At 46.8% G+C, this 16,838-nt stretch overlaps 1 protein-coding gene across 1 annotated transcript in view; it reads left to right on the top strand.

Moving 5' to 3' along the window:
• Window positions 1-16,838, top strand: part of GALNT13 (polypeptide N-acetylgalactosaminyltransferase 13) — a 127,959-nt gene that overhangs the window by 72,115 nt on the left and 39,006 nt on the right. Inside the window, exons 8-9 of the mRNA XM_051623529.1 lie at window positions 4,683-4,800; window positions 11,603-11,783. Of these exons, the coding sequence (XP_051479489.1) occupies window positions 4,683-4,800; window positions 11,603-11,783 (299 nt within the window). The remainder of the gene's footprint in view (window positions 1-4,682; window positions 4,801-11,602; window positions 11,784-16,838) is intronic.

Raw genomic sequence — 16,838 nt, 5'->3', positions numbered from 1 at the left:
TATTCATTGCTGTTCTGAAGCACCTCAGGATTTCACCTCGTTTCCACACAGACTCAATGCTGGAACCTCCACTGATGGTCGCTGGACTAACCTCCACCTCTGTAAGCTCTGGAAACCGTTAGATCTTGCCAAAATGGGTTATTTTAAGCACAAAGCCCATTCCTGTTCTCAGAGGCTCTCCGGGAGCAAAACTTGGCCAGTTGCCCTGTGCAGAGGTGGAGCTTAAAGCTGAAGTGTCCTGCAGGTGGTCTGATGGAATTGGGTAGATCTGGGATAACCAAAGCTGGGGCCTCCAGGCAGGGCAGTTCCTCCCCAGGTGGGCCCTGGTGTAGTTGTCCTTGCCTGTGGTTAGAGCCAGCTAGAGCCAGCAATCTTCCTAAACCCTTCATTAGTATTTTCTCCTTCTTCCCCTGAAAAATCCTTGCACAGTATTTGTACTTAGCAGGGCATCCTTTGTCTTCAAGTGAAGTTATTTCTCCTTCTGTGGCTTTGCCTGCGGCAACAGAGAACTTGCCTGTGCTGAGATCAGTTTACAAACCTCTTACATCTGGTGTTACATAAAGTGTTTCTGTGCTGGGCAGTCACAGTCTCTCCACAGCACATTTCTGTGGCTATTTCCTTACTTGCCCCTAGAGTTTTTTTTAAGCTGAGGATGCTACAGGGTAGGTTATAAATACTAAATACATGTTTTGTTCTAGAAAATATTTTCTCAAGTGTAAATTAGTTATTGAGAGGGAAAATGCAAGATGAAATAGTAGGGCCATATTGTGTTTATCTTATTAGTATGGCTGATTAAACTTAGAGTTGACTATAGCTGGTACTGGCCCGAGTGATGTGCAGCAGTGTTGGAAACTGGTGCTGCAACCTGATTCCAAGCGATACGATCGTGGCCTGGTCCATGAATGGTGTTGCCCTTGTGCCCATTGGACACCTCGGAGCAGATGTGCAGGACAGGGAGGTGTGGGGATGTGGGATGAGGTGACCTTGGGTGGCTTTGGGGAGGTGACACTGGGTGGCATCTACCCTGAGATCCTCTTGGGAGCAGCTCTGGGCCAGCACCTCCAGGCACGGCACGTGGGGATGCTGCAGGTCCAGGGTTACTGGGGTCCTTCCTGCTGTGCAGTTGCTCTGGTGGGGAGTCCAAAGTGCAGGGATGGGAAGCCTGATTGCTGCCAGGAACTGCAGAAATGAGAAGCAGACTTTATCTCCAAAATAAAATTGAAAGTGGGATTGAATGGTGATGAGAGTTAATTAGAGCATAGCACTGTAGTTGTGAGCATGGCTCCACGGAGGCAAAAAATAACTATTAAGAGCAAAGTTGAGGAAGAAGCCAGGAACCCCTGCTCTTTTGAATGTTGCTGTTTCAGCTCTTTTTACAGTGGAGGTTCTGCAGATCTGTCTGTGTAGCATTCAGTTTCCATAACAGGGAGTAGCCCTGCCTGCTGTGTTACAGTCACTGGAGGATCCATGGTGTGTATCCCTGTGTTGTCACATTTTACACCATGGAGCTCTGCACTTCCAGTTCCAGTTAGTGAGTTATTAGGAATATGCTGTTTGTTTGTCATCACCAGTTGCTGCTGGCATTTCCAAAGACTCCAGATCCATGTGTGCAGTTCAGCTGTCTGGTTCAAACTCTGCTTACAGCTGAGGCTTTGCAAGAACGGGCAATCCTGGACCATTCAGTCAAAGACTGGCTTCCTCCAGGAGAGGAGGAGGAGGAAGGAGAGGAGGCAGAGGATGAGGGTTTCTGTTGCAGGCAGGGGTGGGGGAGGTTTTATTTGTCTGGAACCAGTGGCACTCCTCACTTCAGTGAGGGTGGGAGGTGAGTGCCCACGGGAGCTGAGGGTGGTTCGTGCCGCGCTGGGCACGGGCTCATTGATGTGTTGGAATTGCTGAGAGTCCTCTGGGAACTGGGCCAGTTGCCAGGTCGGTGGACAAACCAAGTACTGGCAGTTTTTTGTAGCAGGGTAAGTGGTTTTGCAGAGTTTCTGGGGAGTCGAGAATAGAAATTTCTGTTAAATATAGTGGTTTTGCACTGGCAGTAGTCTGGCACAAAACCAGTTCAGTTGAGAAGGATTGCAGAGTCAGCTTTCTGGTGTTCTCCCAGGACTTGATGGTATTTAACACCCGTGGCAGCAGCCAGGAAGGTGGCACTGCCCAGCTGTGTCCATCTGCTCCCCATGCTCCAGGCCAGCAGCATCATTTGTGGCAGAGACCCAGAAAAGCTGAGGGCCCCAAAGCAGCTTTGAAACCCAGGCAGGTTTAGCCCTCTCCAGTGACAGACAGTTAATTAATGGAGCTTGCAGTGCTGAGAGCTCAGGGAGAAAGTGCTAATGCTAATTTGGGGGGGTTGGTCTTTTCTCCCTAGTAACAAGCAACAGGACAAGAAGAAATGGGCTCAAGTTGCACCAGGAAGGGTTTAGATTGGGTGTTAGAAGAAACTTCTTCACTGCAAGGGTAGTTAAACACAGTGTCAGGCTGCCCAGGGAGGTGGTTGAATCACCATCCCTGGAGGTGTTTAAAAGCTGTGTAGATGTGGTGCTGAGGGACATGGGTTAGCACTGGACTTGGCAGAGTTGCATTAAGGGTTGGACTTGATGATCTTAAAGGACTTTTCCAACCAGAATGACTCATGTGATTCTGTGAAGAACAGAAATGAGGTGTTGGAAAACTCAGGGTCTGGTCTTACCACATTGCTGAACCCTGCTTTTTTCTGGGAGCAATGGCAGTCAGCTCTGGCAGAGGGGGAAACAATTGCAGAGCAGGTGAGCTACCTGGATTTGTTGAGTTGGAGAGTGAGTGAGGAGTCCTCATGGCTGAGGCTGTGGCCAAAGCCACCACAGGAAGGGCTGTGCATCTGCTGTGCAGCAGGTCTGAGCATCTGCATGGCATGTGACACCACCTCAGCCCTGAGGTGACACTGCCAGAGGGGTGCACACAGTGGGTATGTTAGCCACTGCATCTGGTGTGTAGGACACACAGGAGCTGCTTGAGGGAGTTCTGAGGAGTGCTCACATGGTTCAGGTTCTGCCCCTCTTCCAGCTCCTTCTCGCATCACCCGTGAACCCTTTTCTGTTGCTGGTGACTTGCTTTTCTGAGGAGTTCTCGGAGCTGCTTCCTTGCCAGTGTGGGCACAAGGCTGTCCCCAAGCACAGGGGGAAACCCAGCTGGAAAGGGGCAGAAGTGCTGGTGCTGAAAATGTTGCACATGCAGAGATCTCTGACCACGGAGTATCGGGTATTCCCACCAGTCTTCCTGAACAATTAGCTACATAAAATAATGGAATGAACGAGTTAATCTTTGTGATCAAACCCTTTGCATACAGGCCACGGGTACTGACATGTTTGTGTGTGGTTGCACGGGTGCACATTGGGGCACGGAGTGATAGGGTGAGGGATAATGGCTTTAAATTGGAAGATGGGACATTTAGATAAGACATTAGGAAGAAATTCTTCACCATGAAGGTGGTGAGACCCTGGCCCAGGCTGCCCAGAGAAGCTGTGGCTGCCCCATCCCTGGCAGTGTTGAAGGGCAGGTTGGATGGGGCTTGGAGCAGCCTGGGCTGGTGGGAGGTGTCCCTGCCCATGGCAGGGGGTTGGGACTAGATGATATTTAATGTCCCTTCCAACCCAAACCAGTCTGTGTTACCATGAATCCATGACTGAGCTGGCATTGTGTGCTTTCAAAACCCAGTCTAGCCCATGTTGCAGGTGGTTTTGAAGCTGATGTCAGAAGTGTGACTGATACTTGCCCAGCCAGGCTCAATTGGCAGCTCCATCCAGCTGCCAAAGGCCCGTGCTGGCCATCCCATAGGCACAGGATGAAGCTCAGCAGCTCAGCACCCACATCCCTTTGTTGCTGCCATGGGTGCTGTCATCCACATGGCACTTCCCCAGCAGGCTCTGCAGGGATCCTCTTTGGGCTCAACCCCAGCAGCTGTGCCCTGGAGCTGGTGTGTGTCACCAGACACCTTGTCAGACACCTCTGCTTGGGTGGGGACACCTCTTTATCGGGACACTTGGTGTGGGGACACCTTGGTGTGGGGCTGTGGAGCCAGGACTCTAGTGGCAGGGTGAGCCTTTCTCATCTCCTGTAGGTTTTAAATGCTGAAAAATCACAGAACGGGTATTTCCAGGCACACAGGACATCTGTACACAGAGGGAAGCTGCACTCTGACTGGATTTGCCTGTTGTAAGGATTTATAATCCTGTTAGGAGGGATTATGCCTGCTAATTTTATGCACATTTAGTCTCCCTCTGAGGCAAAGCTGAGGCACTAAACTCTCCGCTAAGCATTTCAGATTGGATTTGAACTGCTGCTCTGGATGCAGAAGGACAAAATTCCATCCACTTTACCATTGCAATGCTCCTGAAATGACCTCTGGGGAGGTGGTATGGTGGGTAGGAAGTGATCCTGAGGGGCTCCCTCGGGCAGGGCTCTCCTGGGCTTCCCCTGGGGGGCCCTGCCCTGAGGATGCTCTCCAAACCCTGCTGTTGTTGTTAGTACCTTGTGTTTAAGTTGCTATACATAGAACGTATTTATAGCCAAAATGTCTGAGGTAGTGAAATGTACTGTAGTGTCACAATAAATGCCACAGTGTCTTTCAAAAGGTATTTTTTCTTTTCTTTTTTCCTCTTTTTTTTTTTTTCTTTTCTTTTCTTTTTCTGTTTGTTTTCAACTAGGACCCCTACTATGGCTGGTGGCCTATTTTCTATTGACAGAAACTACTTTGAAGAGATAGGAACTTACGATGCAGGAATGGATATCTGGGGTGGCGAGAATCTTGAAATGTCTTTTAGGGTAATTGCCATTTTCCTTCCTTTTCTGTCACCAAAACCCCCTTGTGCTGTACTGGTTCCTACGCTGCGGGCAGGGCGCTTCTGCTTGAGCTGTCATGCAAACCACGGGTCGATTTAAACTCTGCAGATATTTGGGGGTGCCTCATGATAGTGTTTCGATCCTTTTTTGCTGCATGGAACGTTTTGCTACTGTTGGGAATTTTTTTTAACACTTTGCAAATCCTATATATTCTAGTAATGCTGCTACAAGGCTCTGTGTGAGCCGGTGCAAATGCTGACTGACAGAAACAAGATACATTTGCACGGTGTAAAAATAATTATTCAAATATATGTTTTCAAAGAAGTTTTTGAAAGTGTGTGTGGTCATGAACTCACAAGTTCTGGCTGGGATTTTTATTCTGTGGGAGAACTGAGCTCTTAGAGAAATGTCCCATCCTGCAGAGAAGTGACTGTATTTCTGCCAGGGATTGGGATGGTGCCCGTGACAAGAATGATTCCCTTAGAGTGAAATGCATTTAGTAATTGTCCTTTAGGCATAAAGGAAAATTGGAAAATTGAGTCTTCGATAAGTAATTGTTAGAAAGGATGTTGAAAATTACTTGGAACATCTCTAATGTACCACAATTTGTGCATTTAAAGTAAGTATGCAAAATAAACCCTGCTATGCCTCTCTGGTACTTGTAGCACATCATGGGGAGTTCCTTCTGTCCTTTTCTCTCCCCTCTTTTGTCTGCAGCCAAGGCTGGTCGACTATTTTCTATTGACAGAAACTACTTGGAAGATTTTTGTGAAGCAGGTGTTGCTAGAGAAGATCAACTGAGAATTTGAAAGCATTTTTCAGGCTGTTTTCTATAAGCTGCAGTTGTTCACTGTCCAGTAAAAGGGAAGTGTAGAGTTGCTTCTTAAGAGCATGAATGGTCCAAATCAGTGGATTTCAACATTTTTTGGTGTGTGGGTCCATCAGAATATTCCTTGGATGTGTGTAGGGGCTTATTTTTACCTTAAGCCTGTTAGTAAGGTTGTTTTTCCCATCTTAAGAAGTGATCCCTGGAGCAGAGAGTGACTAGTGCTGCTTTAGAGCATTCAGTGTGTGTCTCTTGTAGAGGCAAACGTGTGTGTTACTGCTGCTGGCTTCTCACTGGCTGTCAGAGCGTGTGATTTCTGTGAAAGTGAAGCTCACTGAGTGTGTGGAAGCTTGAGGATCAGAACTGCTGATGCACATGAACCCCTGACAGAGGGAACCCCGGAGCCTTTGGTTGTTTCTGGCGTTTCCTGTCGCTTACAGGAAACCTCCTGCAGGACCAGCTCTGGGGCAGTGCTGTGGAAAGGTCCCACTCTTATTAGTACAGGTTCTTTTTCGAAGAACACTGGGTTTTCATGGTAAAAATGCTAATCCCTGGAAAACCAACTCCAATACAAAGGGGGAAACAAGGCGGGTTTTGTGAAGAGTCCTTATCAGTGAATTAATGAATTGATTCTCTGTGGGCTCCTTTTGGCAGGGGCTGGTTTTCTTAACAAAGATACAGGCATTGATCATTTTTCTGTCTGGCCTTGGAAGCTCAACAGAAGAAAATAATTTGCAGTTCCTGCTCCCTGGTGTAAGAGATTAATTTTGGCAGAAAGCATTTGATCTTCTGGGGAGAGCAGCAGGTGAGCAGCGTGTGTTTGCCTTCCAGCGTGTGCTGAAGAGACGGCCTGAGCAGGATATTCTTAATGCATACTCCTGCTCCAGTAATGCTAATATGTTTTGAAAGCCTTTTCTGAGGAGTTTAGCAATTTCATGGTGGTTTTTCTGTCTTCATCTAGTGGTGCTCTGGCTCTGGGCAGCTGGGTGGGAAGTGCATCGGGGTTCCTGGCCGGGAGAATGTGGAGATGATGGTTGTGTGTAGTGCAGGTTGACCTGGTACCTCTGCTTTTGGTAGTGTTTCTCTGCTTCTGCTTCCTGAGCACTGCTATAATTTATAATTTTGATCTATATGTATACATCAAAATAATAATTGGAGCGTTTGTTTTTTTTCTTCTGTTTTTTTCCTTCCCTAAATAATTGTTGCTGGAGTCCTGTTTCAAAGTGGCCTTAAATTCTATTCAGTGCTTAAGTGAGTGAGCCAGCAATGGGCTTCATTTACATACATTTTGTGAAAATACTGTCATGAGATCTTCTTGTCAGCTTTAAACTAGAAATCTCAGTCCAAAACATGCGGAGGGACCAAGACCAGCAGCAGCCATGCTCTCACAGGGTAGCAGCTCTCCCTTGACTCCTACTTCACTTGTTAAGGCTGAGGTGGATGGAGCAAGGAGGGGATGGGCATGAATTGTGGGGCATCATATCAGAAAACATTCTTTAATGTCTTCAGGAGATTTTCCCACTTAAATTTCAAGAAACACTGCCAGCCTGGAAGGCGTGCATCAGCCTAATGAGAGGGCATGGTGTCAAGAACAGAAATAAAACACTGTGCTTCCAGCACTGGGAGATTGCCATGGAGATGCCAAGCAGGCACACGATGCTGCTTTGGGTATTTAGAGCCTTTGTAAAAAAAAACAGAACCCAACCAGTCAAGTACATCAAGTACGTCTGGATCAATAACATACCAAGGCCTTTGCATTTAAAATCCTGTCTGCTGTGAAACATCAGCAGAAAATGGGTAGGGGAGAGTGCCAAGGGGCTGGGGAGGTTCCTCCAGCAGCTGCCTGACAGCCCTGCAATTAGCCAGCAGGTTTCTGGAAGATCCCCTTGCAGTCAGGAAAGCACTGAGGCTAAACCTGGGGCTGGGAAATTACTGTAATGGGAGTCAGCCATGAGGACACTTCTAGAGCTCTGGCTGGATTGGATGTGTCTGTTCTCAAATGGAGGGGGGGGTTAGCTTTGGGGTTGGGCCAGGAATCTCTTGCAGCTGGAAGAGTCTTCTGTGGGAAATGGAAACCTCATTTATTCTTAAACATTTATAATATATTTTTTATTTATAGTGTTTCTTTAACATTTTTAATTCTCTGGTAAATACTGTGTGGTTTTTTTGCCAATCAGAGGGTGGCCTGAAAGCTTGATAGTCAGGAAGGAGCTCACACAGCTTTGGAAGGGGTGTTAAAAATAATCTGTCCATCAGGGGGAAAAAAGAGTATTCTTTACAATAATACAAGCAGGCCAAAGAGAGCTAGAGAAAGCAAATGAGTCCTTGTGACAGGAATAAGATGATGTTTACTTTTGGTTTGCTGGCAGCTGTTGGAAGCGCAGAAGAGGGAATGGAAATGTTTCCATGTGTATTTCCTGAGAAGTGTGATATATTAACACGTTGTTCTCAGTCTTTGGAGTTTCTGTTCTTGCTGCTGTAGGAAGCTTTCTAGTAAATGGAGAAGGAGCAAGGGTGCTTAATTCACTTGTACCTTCGTGTGGTGACACCCTGGCCCAGGTTGCCCAGGGAAGCTGTGGCTGCCCCATCCCTGGCAGTGTTGAAGGGCAGGTTGGATGGGGCTTGGAGCAACCTGGGCTGGTGGGAGGTGTCCCTGCCCATGCAGGAGTGGGACTGGATGAGGTTAAGGGTTCCTTTCCACCCAACCAATCTGGGATTCTGTGATCTATGGGAATACTCTCATGACATGTGTCAATGGCAACCACGTTGTGCAGAGTCCACAAGGTGCAGCCGAAGGGGCTTCCTGGGGATGAGGGGCCAGGCATGTCCCCACCCCGTGGTGACATCCTGAAGGTCACCACCTTCTTGATGCAAACACTGCTGAGGCCAGATGCTATGGATGAGGCTTTTTTCTAGACGCTCACCCGGCATTTTGCTATTAATCATAGCAATTTCTCAGCCTTGCCAGCAGGTGAGGTCTCAACTTGAAGCTGCAGAATCAGAGGTGTAGAAGAGCTTTTGGAGACATGCACGTGTCCAGCTCTAGCAGGACCCTTGGTCTGGAGGACTTGCTTTGGTCAGAGTAGTGCTGCCTCCTTCACTGCAGGGGCTGCCTGCTAGGCCATTCCCAGGAGTGCCCTGTGGCATGGAAACCAGTGTTGTGTGTTGGTGAGTAGAACTGGGTGGATTGAAATCCCTCACCACCTGGCAAGCAGATTTAAAATCTGCCTCTCTGCTTTTCAAGGCTCTTCAGCTGATTCACTCTGTGAACCAATTGTAGGAGCACAGTTTGCTCACCAGTTTGTATTCAAAATGTTTAGTCTGAGGAAGAGGAGGCTGAGGGGAGACCTCATCAGTCTCTGCAACTGCCTGAAAGGTCATTGTAGAGAGGTTGGTGCTGGTCTCTTCTCACAGGTAACTAGTGACAGAACAAGAGGGAGGGGCTTCAAGCTGCACCAGGGCAGGTTCAGGCTGGACATTAGGAAAAAATGTTCCACAGAAAGAGTGGTCAGACACTGGAACAGGCTGCCCAGGGAGGTGGTGGAGTCAGCATCCCTGGATGTGTTGAAGGGTTATTTGGATGTGGTGTTGGTGGAGATGGTTTAGGGGAGAACTTTGTAGAGTAGGGATCACTTGGTCATCACATGGGGCTTTTCCAACCTGAATAGTTCTGTGATTCTAAATACACATGGCTGCTAACACTGGAAGTGTACAGCATTTCCCCCTTTATTTGGACTGCAGTAATTCTTCTGCGTGTCAGGATTCTTACATTTCTGTGGGGAAGATATTCAGGATATACCTGTTCGGTTGATTCCATTCTGGAGATCTTGGATATTTGAGTTCTCAGGATTTTTTCCCCAATTATTGCTTCCCCATCCCCACACAGCAGACCTGAACTCATGTAACATACCCGTGCTCACCTGCTAACTTATTTCATGTCTGCAGGCAGCTTTGGGGAGTTTTTTCACCATAGCTTTGAACTGTGCGTGTACCTGAGAGATGGTTAATCTAGCAGCATCATCAATAAACCACAGCTCCTTCACCATGGCAAGAAATTTTGAAAAGCAGTCCTTGTCCCAGGGGTTACTCAGGAAGGTTGATTTGTTTGGGTTTTGAAACTAGTGTTGAAGAGATGAAAGTCTTTGTCTTCGGAACAGGGTGCAGGTTTGCCAGAATTCCTCTGACAACTGTAACAGATAGGAGGTTGTACCAAGGACAGCCAGAAATGTGCTTTAAGAATTGTACAGGAACACAGATTTTAAAAATTGGTAGCATGGGGCGAATTTCCTGCAGGGAGAGTGGCTGGAGGGGAGAGCAGGAGCAGCCTGGGGGAAGTGCTGATCCCGGGGTACAGATCGTGGGTTCGAGTGCACCTAAAATTCCTTGTGCTCACTGCTGTCCTGTCCCGGGAGCTACTCCAGGGTTGCTTTGTGAACATACCAGGAGTGTTCCTTGCAGTTTTACTGCGTGCTCCCCTTTGGTGTGGCAGCATCTTCCTTGGCATCCATCCCCCTGAAGCTTCACCTGCACCGACCAGTTGTCGCTGAGCTGCAAAGCACACGATGCTGAACCCAGGAATGTGTTGATGTTGTCACTGCTGATCCCAGCAGAGCACAGCACTGAGCATGCTAATGAAATTACATAAGAGGATTTAGCCCTAATTAAATAAAATCTGCATTATGTTACTATGGTAACCCGTGTCTGTGTTGAGGAGCTCTAATTGCAAGACTGTACCAGCCTGGCTGGTTGGAACACCCTTCAGCTCTGTGTTTCCTCATCAGGAGGTATTCTGGGGCGTAGCTCTGCTGGCTGCTCAGGAGGACACCAGTGGAAAGGGTGGGATGAGCCTCAGGAAGGCAGTGGGCAGCTGGTGATACCTTTGGTGGTGCCAAAAATGTCCATGAATGTGAATCCCAAGGGATTTGTTTTGTTGGGCAGAACAGCCAGACCCTGTAACCTTGCAGGCATCTGATGGAAATCTTCATCTGGCAGCACATGTGGTGCCTCCACTTCTGCAGAGCTGGACCTTCAGCCTTCTTGAGTTCCTTCACTAGTTTTTCCCAGAGCCTAGAGGTTGCAGAATGGGTTATCATACACACTGATGGATATCATCCCAAAACTCTAGTGACCTGACAGAAACATACATTACTTCACTTAATGACAGGGTATTAGAGTCCAGGATTAAATGATTCTGTTACACTTGTGCAGTCATATTGAAGACACTGAGCTTAATTGGAGTGTAGATTTTTGCTCCAGTAACGGAAAGGGACAGATTACATTTAGGAGAAGTTGATCAGAATCTCTTCTTCAACTGTAGGCTTGTTAGGGTTTTTCTTTTAGTTACTCATCATACTCAACCAGCATAGGAACCAGAGAACGTACGTTTTGCATCTGTGTTCCCCTTCTGTGGTTCTGTGATGTTCAGAAGACCTGTGCTTGCTGCCCTCTATTGCTGTCTGTCATACTAACCAAGATCTGCTGTCCTTGCTTGGCATGGTCATCAGTGTGGTTCTGCTTTGAAAACTGTATACATATTTATATACATTTAAAAGTTGTTTTTTTTCTCTGTTTCTTTAAATATTTTGGAATCCTGGAAACTTCAGGTACCCAGATGGTCTCCCTACCCAAACCCTAGGCCACTAGAAGATGACACCTCTCTGAGTTGGTGGTTTGTGTCTGTTTATGCTGTAAGGACACAGGAGATCTTTAAGATCCCTTCCCACCCTAACCATTCTGTGAGTCTGTGACCCATTCACCCAAGCTTTCACACCTTCATGGCTATCAAGAGTTGTCCTCCTGCTTGTTGCCCCTCAACTTTTGCTTGGAATTTCCTGTTGCATAGTGACCTGGGGAAACAAACCAGGAGATAGCTTCTGGCCTGTTTGAATCCCTCCTGCTGTAAACCTGGTGTGTTTTTTGTTTACCGCAGTCCAAGTTTTCTGCCTGTTTTGGTTTCAGATCTGGCAGTGTGGGGGCTCCCTGGAGATTGTCACCTGCTCACATGTGGGACATGTTTTCCGGAAGGCAACACCCTACACCTTCCCTGGTGGCACAGGGCATGTCATCAACAAGAACAACAGGAGGCTGGCAGAGGTCTGGATGGATGAGTTCAAGGACTTCTTCTACATAATATCCCCAGGTAAGAAGTTACTCTCCCATCATAGGATCTCTAAAGCTGGCTGAAAAAAGGAAGGTGTCAATGTAAGGCACATACAGGGAAGCTGAGACCTAACAGCAAAAATGCTTTCAAAATTCAACAGAGTGTCCTTCCCAAGTGTCAAAGCCTTCTATATTTTGTTCCCATGGTAAAAATAATAGTTAAGGCTCCTCCTTTCCTGAAGTTCATGAGGTTTCTTTTCAGAATGTTTTTCTCATCATGTTTGCAGCCACGTAGGGAAGTTCTTTCACCCAGTCAGTGTAAGAAGTGCAGGATTTGGCCAGATGATCTTTGTGATCCCTGAAGGTCCCTTCAGAATGTGTCAACAGGAGAGACAGCAGAGATGCTCTGGGTCATGGATGGCAGGGCAGGAGCCCTTTGGTCCACAGGACTCAGTGCCATGAAGGATCTTCCCCACATCCTTCTGTCTGATCACTGCCAAGCCACAGTCCTCAGGAGAAACATTCTCTTTTGAACATTCAATTTTCCTTTTAATTGGTGATTTTCATTACATTGCAGTATAGCACACTTTGCACATTCAAATTAGGTACAAGGTGATGACATAGATCACACAATTATACGAGACAGAACCCGTATTCCTATTGAAATCCTACAGAGTTGTTAGGGGTTTTGTTCTGGGTAAACATTTTGATGGAATAACCTTGTTATCTTAAAGCAGGGGGTATTTTTAGCTACAGATCATGGCCTCCGTATGAGTGAGCTTAATGGGGTAGGTACATTAAAAATGGAAGCTTTCCTTACTCCTGTATTGCAAGTAGTCCTGTGGTCACAGCCAGCCTCCCAAAGCAGGCATTTTGAGCCAAGCCTTTTCTTTCTAGAAATCAGGACCAGCAGTTTTATTTAATTTGATTTGGCTGAAATGAATGAAAAAATAAGGTTAATGTACTTTATAATGTTACTTTTCTTTTAAAAGAGCTGTATATAAAATGGAAAACTATTCTGGGTGGGGTGGTTGGTGTTTTTTTTACTCCAAAGAGTTTTATTGACACCTCAAAGTGATGTAGTTAATAAAAAATAAATTGCTTCAATTCAAAAGCCGGAATATGCAACATCTCATGTTTGGAAGCCAGTTAATTTTCATAGTATTCAGACATAATTATATAAAATGTCTGGGGTAGAGAGCAGCCATAGAGCATGTAAGCTGTTGTTAGCATTTTATTGTGTGCTCTGGGGTAATCTTCTCATTCTCCCATCTTTAAACTTTCTTCCCATGTAGGCTCTGTAGCAGCAGAGTCAGTTTGCATTTGCCCTGTCACCAAGACATAAAGCCCAGGCTGGGCTCTGATCCCCACGGGTTTCACGTTGCACCTGCAGCACGATTTGCTGTTACTGCAGCTCAGCTCATCCCCGCTTGTTTCCACAAGCTCTTTTGGTGCTCTTGTTATTTTCCAGGGATCCAGGACAGCTCAGGCAATCACCAGGTGCCAGTGTGTGATCACAGGCTGGGCAGCTGGGAAACTCTTGGTTTCTGCCCGGGCTGTCACATGTGTCCTGTGGCTGTCACAGTCTGGGCTCACAAAACACGCAGGAAAACCCTTGCCAAGCCAGAACGTGTAAAGCACCATTAAAAAAATGTCTGTGCACATCTAGAGTGTCCTGTTAATGGTTGTAAAATGAGATGTTTCCCCCTCTCTACCCGGGATATACACTAACTATAGATACAGATCAGTGTGTGCGTAACTGAAAGATGCAAGAATGAAGCAAATCCTAAAAGAAGCATCAAGAGCTGCTGATCCCCAGCAACCAGAGGTCTGGTGGGCACCCAGTGTTCTTGGGAAGGGTCCATAGAGCTCTGCCTCCCACTCCAAGGAAGGGCCATTGTATCTCCAGGGAGAGAGGTGCAGGCAGGTGTCCTCTGAAGTACCTTCTCAGGTGCATCTTCTCGTGGTGCTCTGGCAACGGGGCTCAGAGTGGGACATCTGAGGAGGAAGGCTTGGTCTCCTCAAGAAAAAGTAAGTCTGTTCTCTCCAGGGATTGGCCCCTGAGGAGAGGTTTTGTGGTCCAGTAGGAAGGATGAAACCACGGAAGAAGTTTGAACGTTCATGACCTCAGGACTGATAACAAGAGCCAAACTAGCCAGTGAGATGGAGCTCCATCCCTGTCCAGCACATGTTTCGTGTGGGTGGCAGTGGGATTCCTGGAGGGCAGAGCAGGGTCTCCAGAAACCATCAGAACCTTCAGAGCCTGTTTGTCCTCTGTTCTCTGTGGTTCTTCTGCATCACCTCAAGGATGAGCTGCTGCCCTACTCTGGAGGAGCAGGGCTGCTGGTGTTGGGCATCACTCCTAGTGCTGACCATACCCACATCCCGTGCCACTCCTGCTGGAAGTGCCCTGTGCGTTGCACTTCTGCTGGATTGAACAAAGCACAGAGGATAAACATCCCGTGAGTGAAAAGCAACCACACTGGCAGAGTCCTCTTAAAGCTGGAAATGGAACTTTGTGGGAGGTAGGCAGGGTCAGGTCTTTGTATTGCTAATTACATCTGCCTAGTGAAAGCTGAAGGAGTAGGGCGGGAGACAGAAAATCTGGCTGGCTGTGGGATCATAATTGGTTTCTGTCCTCCTGCAAGAGGAAGGGAAAAACATGGAAAAAATGAATGAATGTCTAATATGATGTTAAAGTGAACTGAGAACCCATGCAGGATGCTGGCAAGTTCAAACCATAAATGTTTCATGTGGCATTAGCCACTTTTCAATTCTGTTCTCCCTTATTAAGTTCTTTTTTTTTGGTGCAGCCTCCTGATACCAAGTTCCTGTTGCATTTTCTTGTTGAACTAAATGCACTTCTAGTAATTTACCCTGAGAAGGTTTTCTTAAGAGCTTGAGGCCTGCAAGCACCAGCAACGTGTGCTCACCTCATAGTGTGTGTGGTGAATACTTTCCATTGTGGGCTTTCAGGGGCTGCCTTGTCACAAGGCTTTTCTAGGCAGATCAGGAGTTAATGGCTTTAAAGCATTTAGGTGGGCTCAGGCTCCAAAAGCACCATCCTAAGAGCTATTTGAAATACAATACATTTAAAATGAGATAGTAGCAGAATGCATTTGAGGGTGACTGGAATAGTGATAGGCATGGTGGAATAATTGAAACATTACAGTTTCAGAAGGAGTGCTGGATGAAATTGCTGCTGTGTAGTTTTCTAAAATGTGTTATATTTCAGTTAAAAAATGCTCCCAAATTGGTCATGCTTTACTTTTTAAATTCCTAAATTCAACACTCCAAATCCTGGATCAGAACTTTTTTTTTCCCCCCTCTCTCTCTTCCTCTCTGCTGTGCTTTTGGTTTTTGTTTTGGCTTTCTAAGCAAGGCTCCCTGTGGTTACAGCAGGACTCCAGATAGGTCTTGATTTTCTTTTTTTTATTTATTTAAATCCTTTTTTCCTCAGAATTCCTACCGAGTTATTGCAGTGAGGAGTTTAGTGCTGAGTGAAAGGGTAAGTCCAGATATAGAAGCAAAATAAAAAGGCTATGGAAAAATATGTCTAATTTAAGCCTCCCTTTGACTAGCTTAACTGTTTCTCCAGCACCTCTGCAAAACCTGGAGCAATCCCCTCACTCCAGGCTTCCCCTGCTCTGCTCTTTTGCCCACGGGGTGTGTCAGACTTCCAGGACAGTGGATTAATTTGGAACCACCCCACTAAAATAAAAAGAAACTCAGGGAAGTGGCAGTAAGAAACACCCTTTGGCCTTAATCCTTTCTACTGCTGGGAGCTTTCCTTGTGGTGCTGCTGTGCACATCTTCTGCCAAGGGGCTGGATGGGTGGATGGATGGATGGATGGATGCACACATGCTTGCTGGATCTGGAGAAGTGATGAATACTTACATGTCATCATCTGAAGTCAGCAGTGTCCTGTGGTTCAGCTGGATAGAAAACGTCCAATATGGGCATTTGGAAACATGCTTTTCGTGGCAGAAGCTGTTGTGAAGCTCTGCCTACAAGTATAAAAATCTGCATTTTGAAGTTTCCTCGTTAGCACTTGTTTCTTGGGCAGTAATTACAGATTATTTCCTGTTGCATAGGAGGGAATCACTTAGAAAAGTCAGTTTTGCTGCTGCTGCCTTTACAATTCTCTCGTTTCAGCCATCAGCAGGGAGGGTTTTGTCAGCAGCCTTGGGTGTCCAGCATTAGGCTTCCCAGCCTGCCTTTCCTCAGCAGGTTTCTGGGCTGAGAAGCCACCTTGTCTCCCACTGAAAAGACCAATTCTTGCAGTAGGCTGTTGGAATGCAGGCTCCTGAGCACAGATTCAAGGCTATCTGTGACCAACCCTTCCTCAGCACAGTCTGGCACCCAGTGGGATACCAGGCATTGCAAGCACCACTTCCCACAGCAATTCCTTTGGGAAGGGAAAGTGCAGCATCACTTTCCTCCTCCCGCCCAAGGAGGACATTGCTCTGCCAGTGTCCCTGGGGGCATTTCCCCAGGGCTGGCACAGGGCTGGGTCCTTTTTGCTCTTTCTTTTATAGTAGTATGATGCCGAGGTGGCTCTAAAAATGCAGTCTCCATCTGGAAAGTTGGGAAGATCAAGAGGCAGAACTGCAAACCACCCCAGTGCTTCAGCTCCGGGGCCAGGACTGCACAGGTGTTCTGGTTAGAGCCAGGATGAAACCACTTTTCCTTTTACTGATGGTCCCTCTGCACCTCTGGGGTGTTCTGGTGGGCTTTGGCTGCAGGTGGTACAAGTGAGACCTGAAGTAGCCGGAGGAAAAGGAGCTCATCTTAGCAGCACTTAAATATGTGTGAATTCTGCTGTCAATGCAGGATGAAATGATTCAGGTTTTGTCATGACAATTTGTAATGAAACTGTTTCCTTTTATTAGAAAGGAAAAGTTAGGGTGAAATTCCAGTGATTTGTCTTTCTGTGAACGAAACTTCTGTTCACTTCTGAAATGAGAACAAATTAGCAGAAATGCAGCACTTCTAATTATTCTCTCTCCTCTGGGTGTTGGTCTCTTCTCCAGGGGCATGTGACAGGACAAGAGAAACCAGCCTCAAGTTGTGCCAGGGGAGGTTTGGATTGAA

Source organism: Apus apus, chromosome 6 (genome assembly GCF_020740795.1).
Source record: "Apus apus isolate bApuApu2 chromosome 6, bApuApu2.pri.cur, whole genome shotgun sequence".
In the NCBI taxonomy this organism is placed as follows: Eukaryota; Metazoa; Chordata; class Aves; order Apodiformes; family Apodidae; genus Apus; species Apus apus.
The sequence above is the reverse complement of the archived record's forward strand: the minus strand, read 5'-3'. Positions and strand labels throughout refer to the sequence as shown.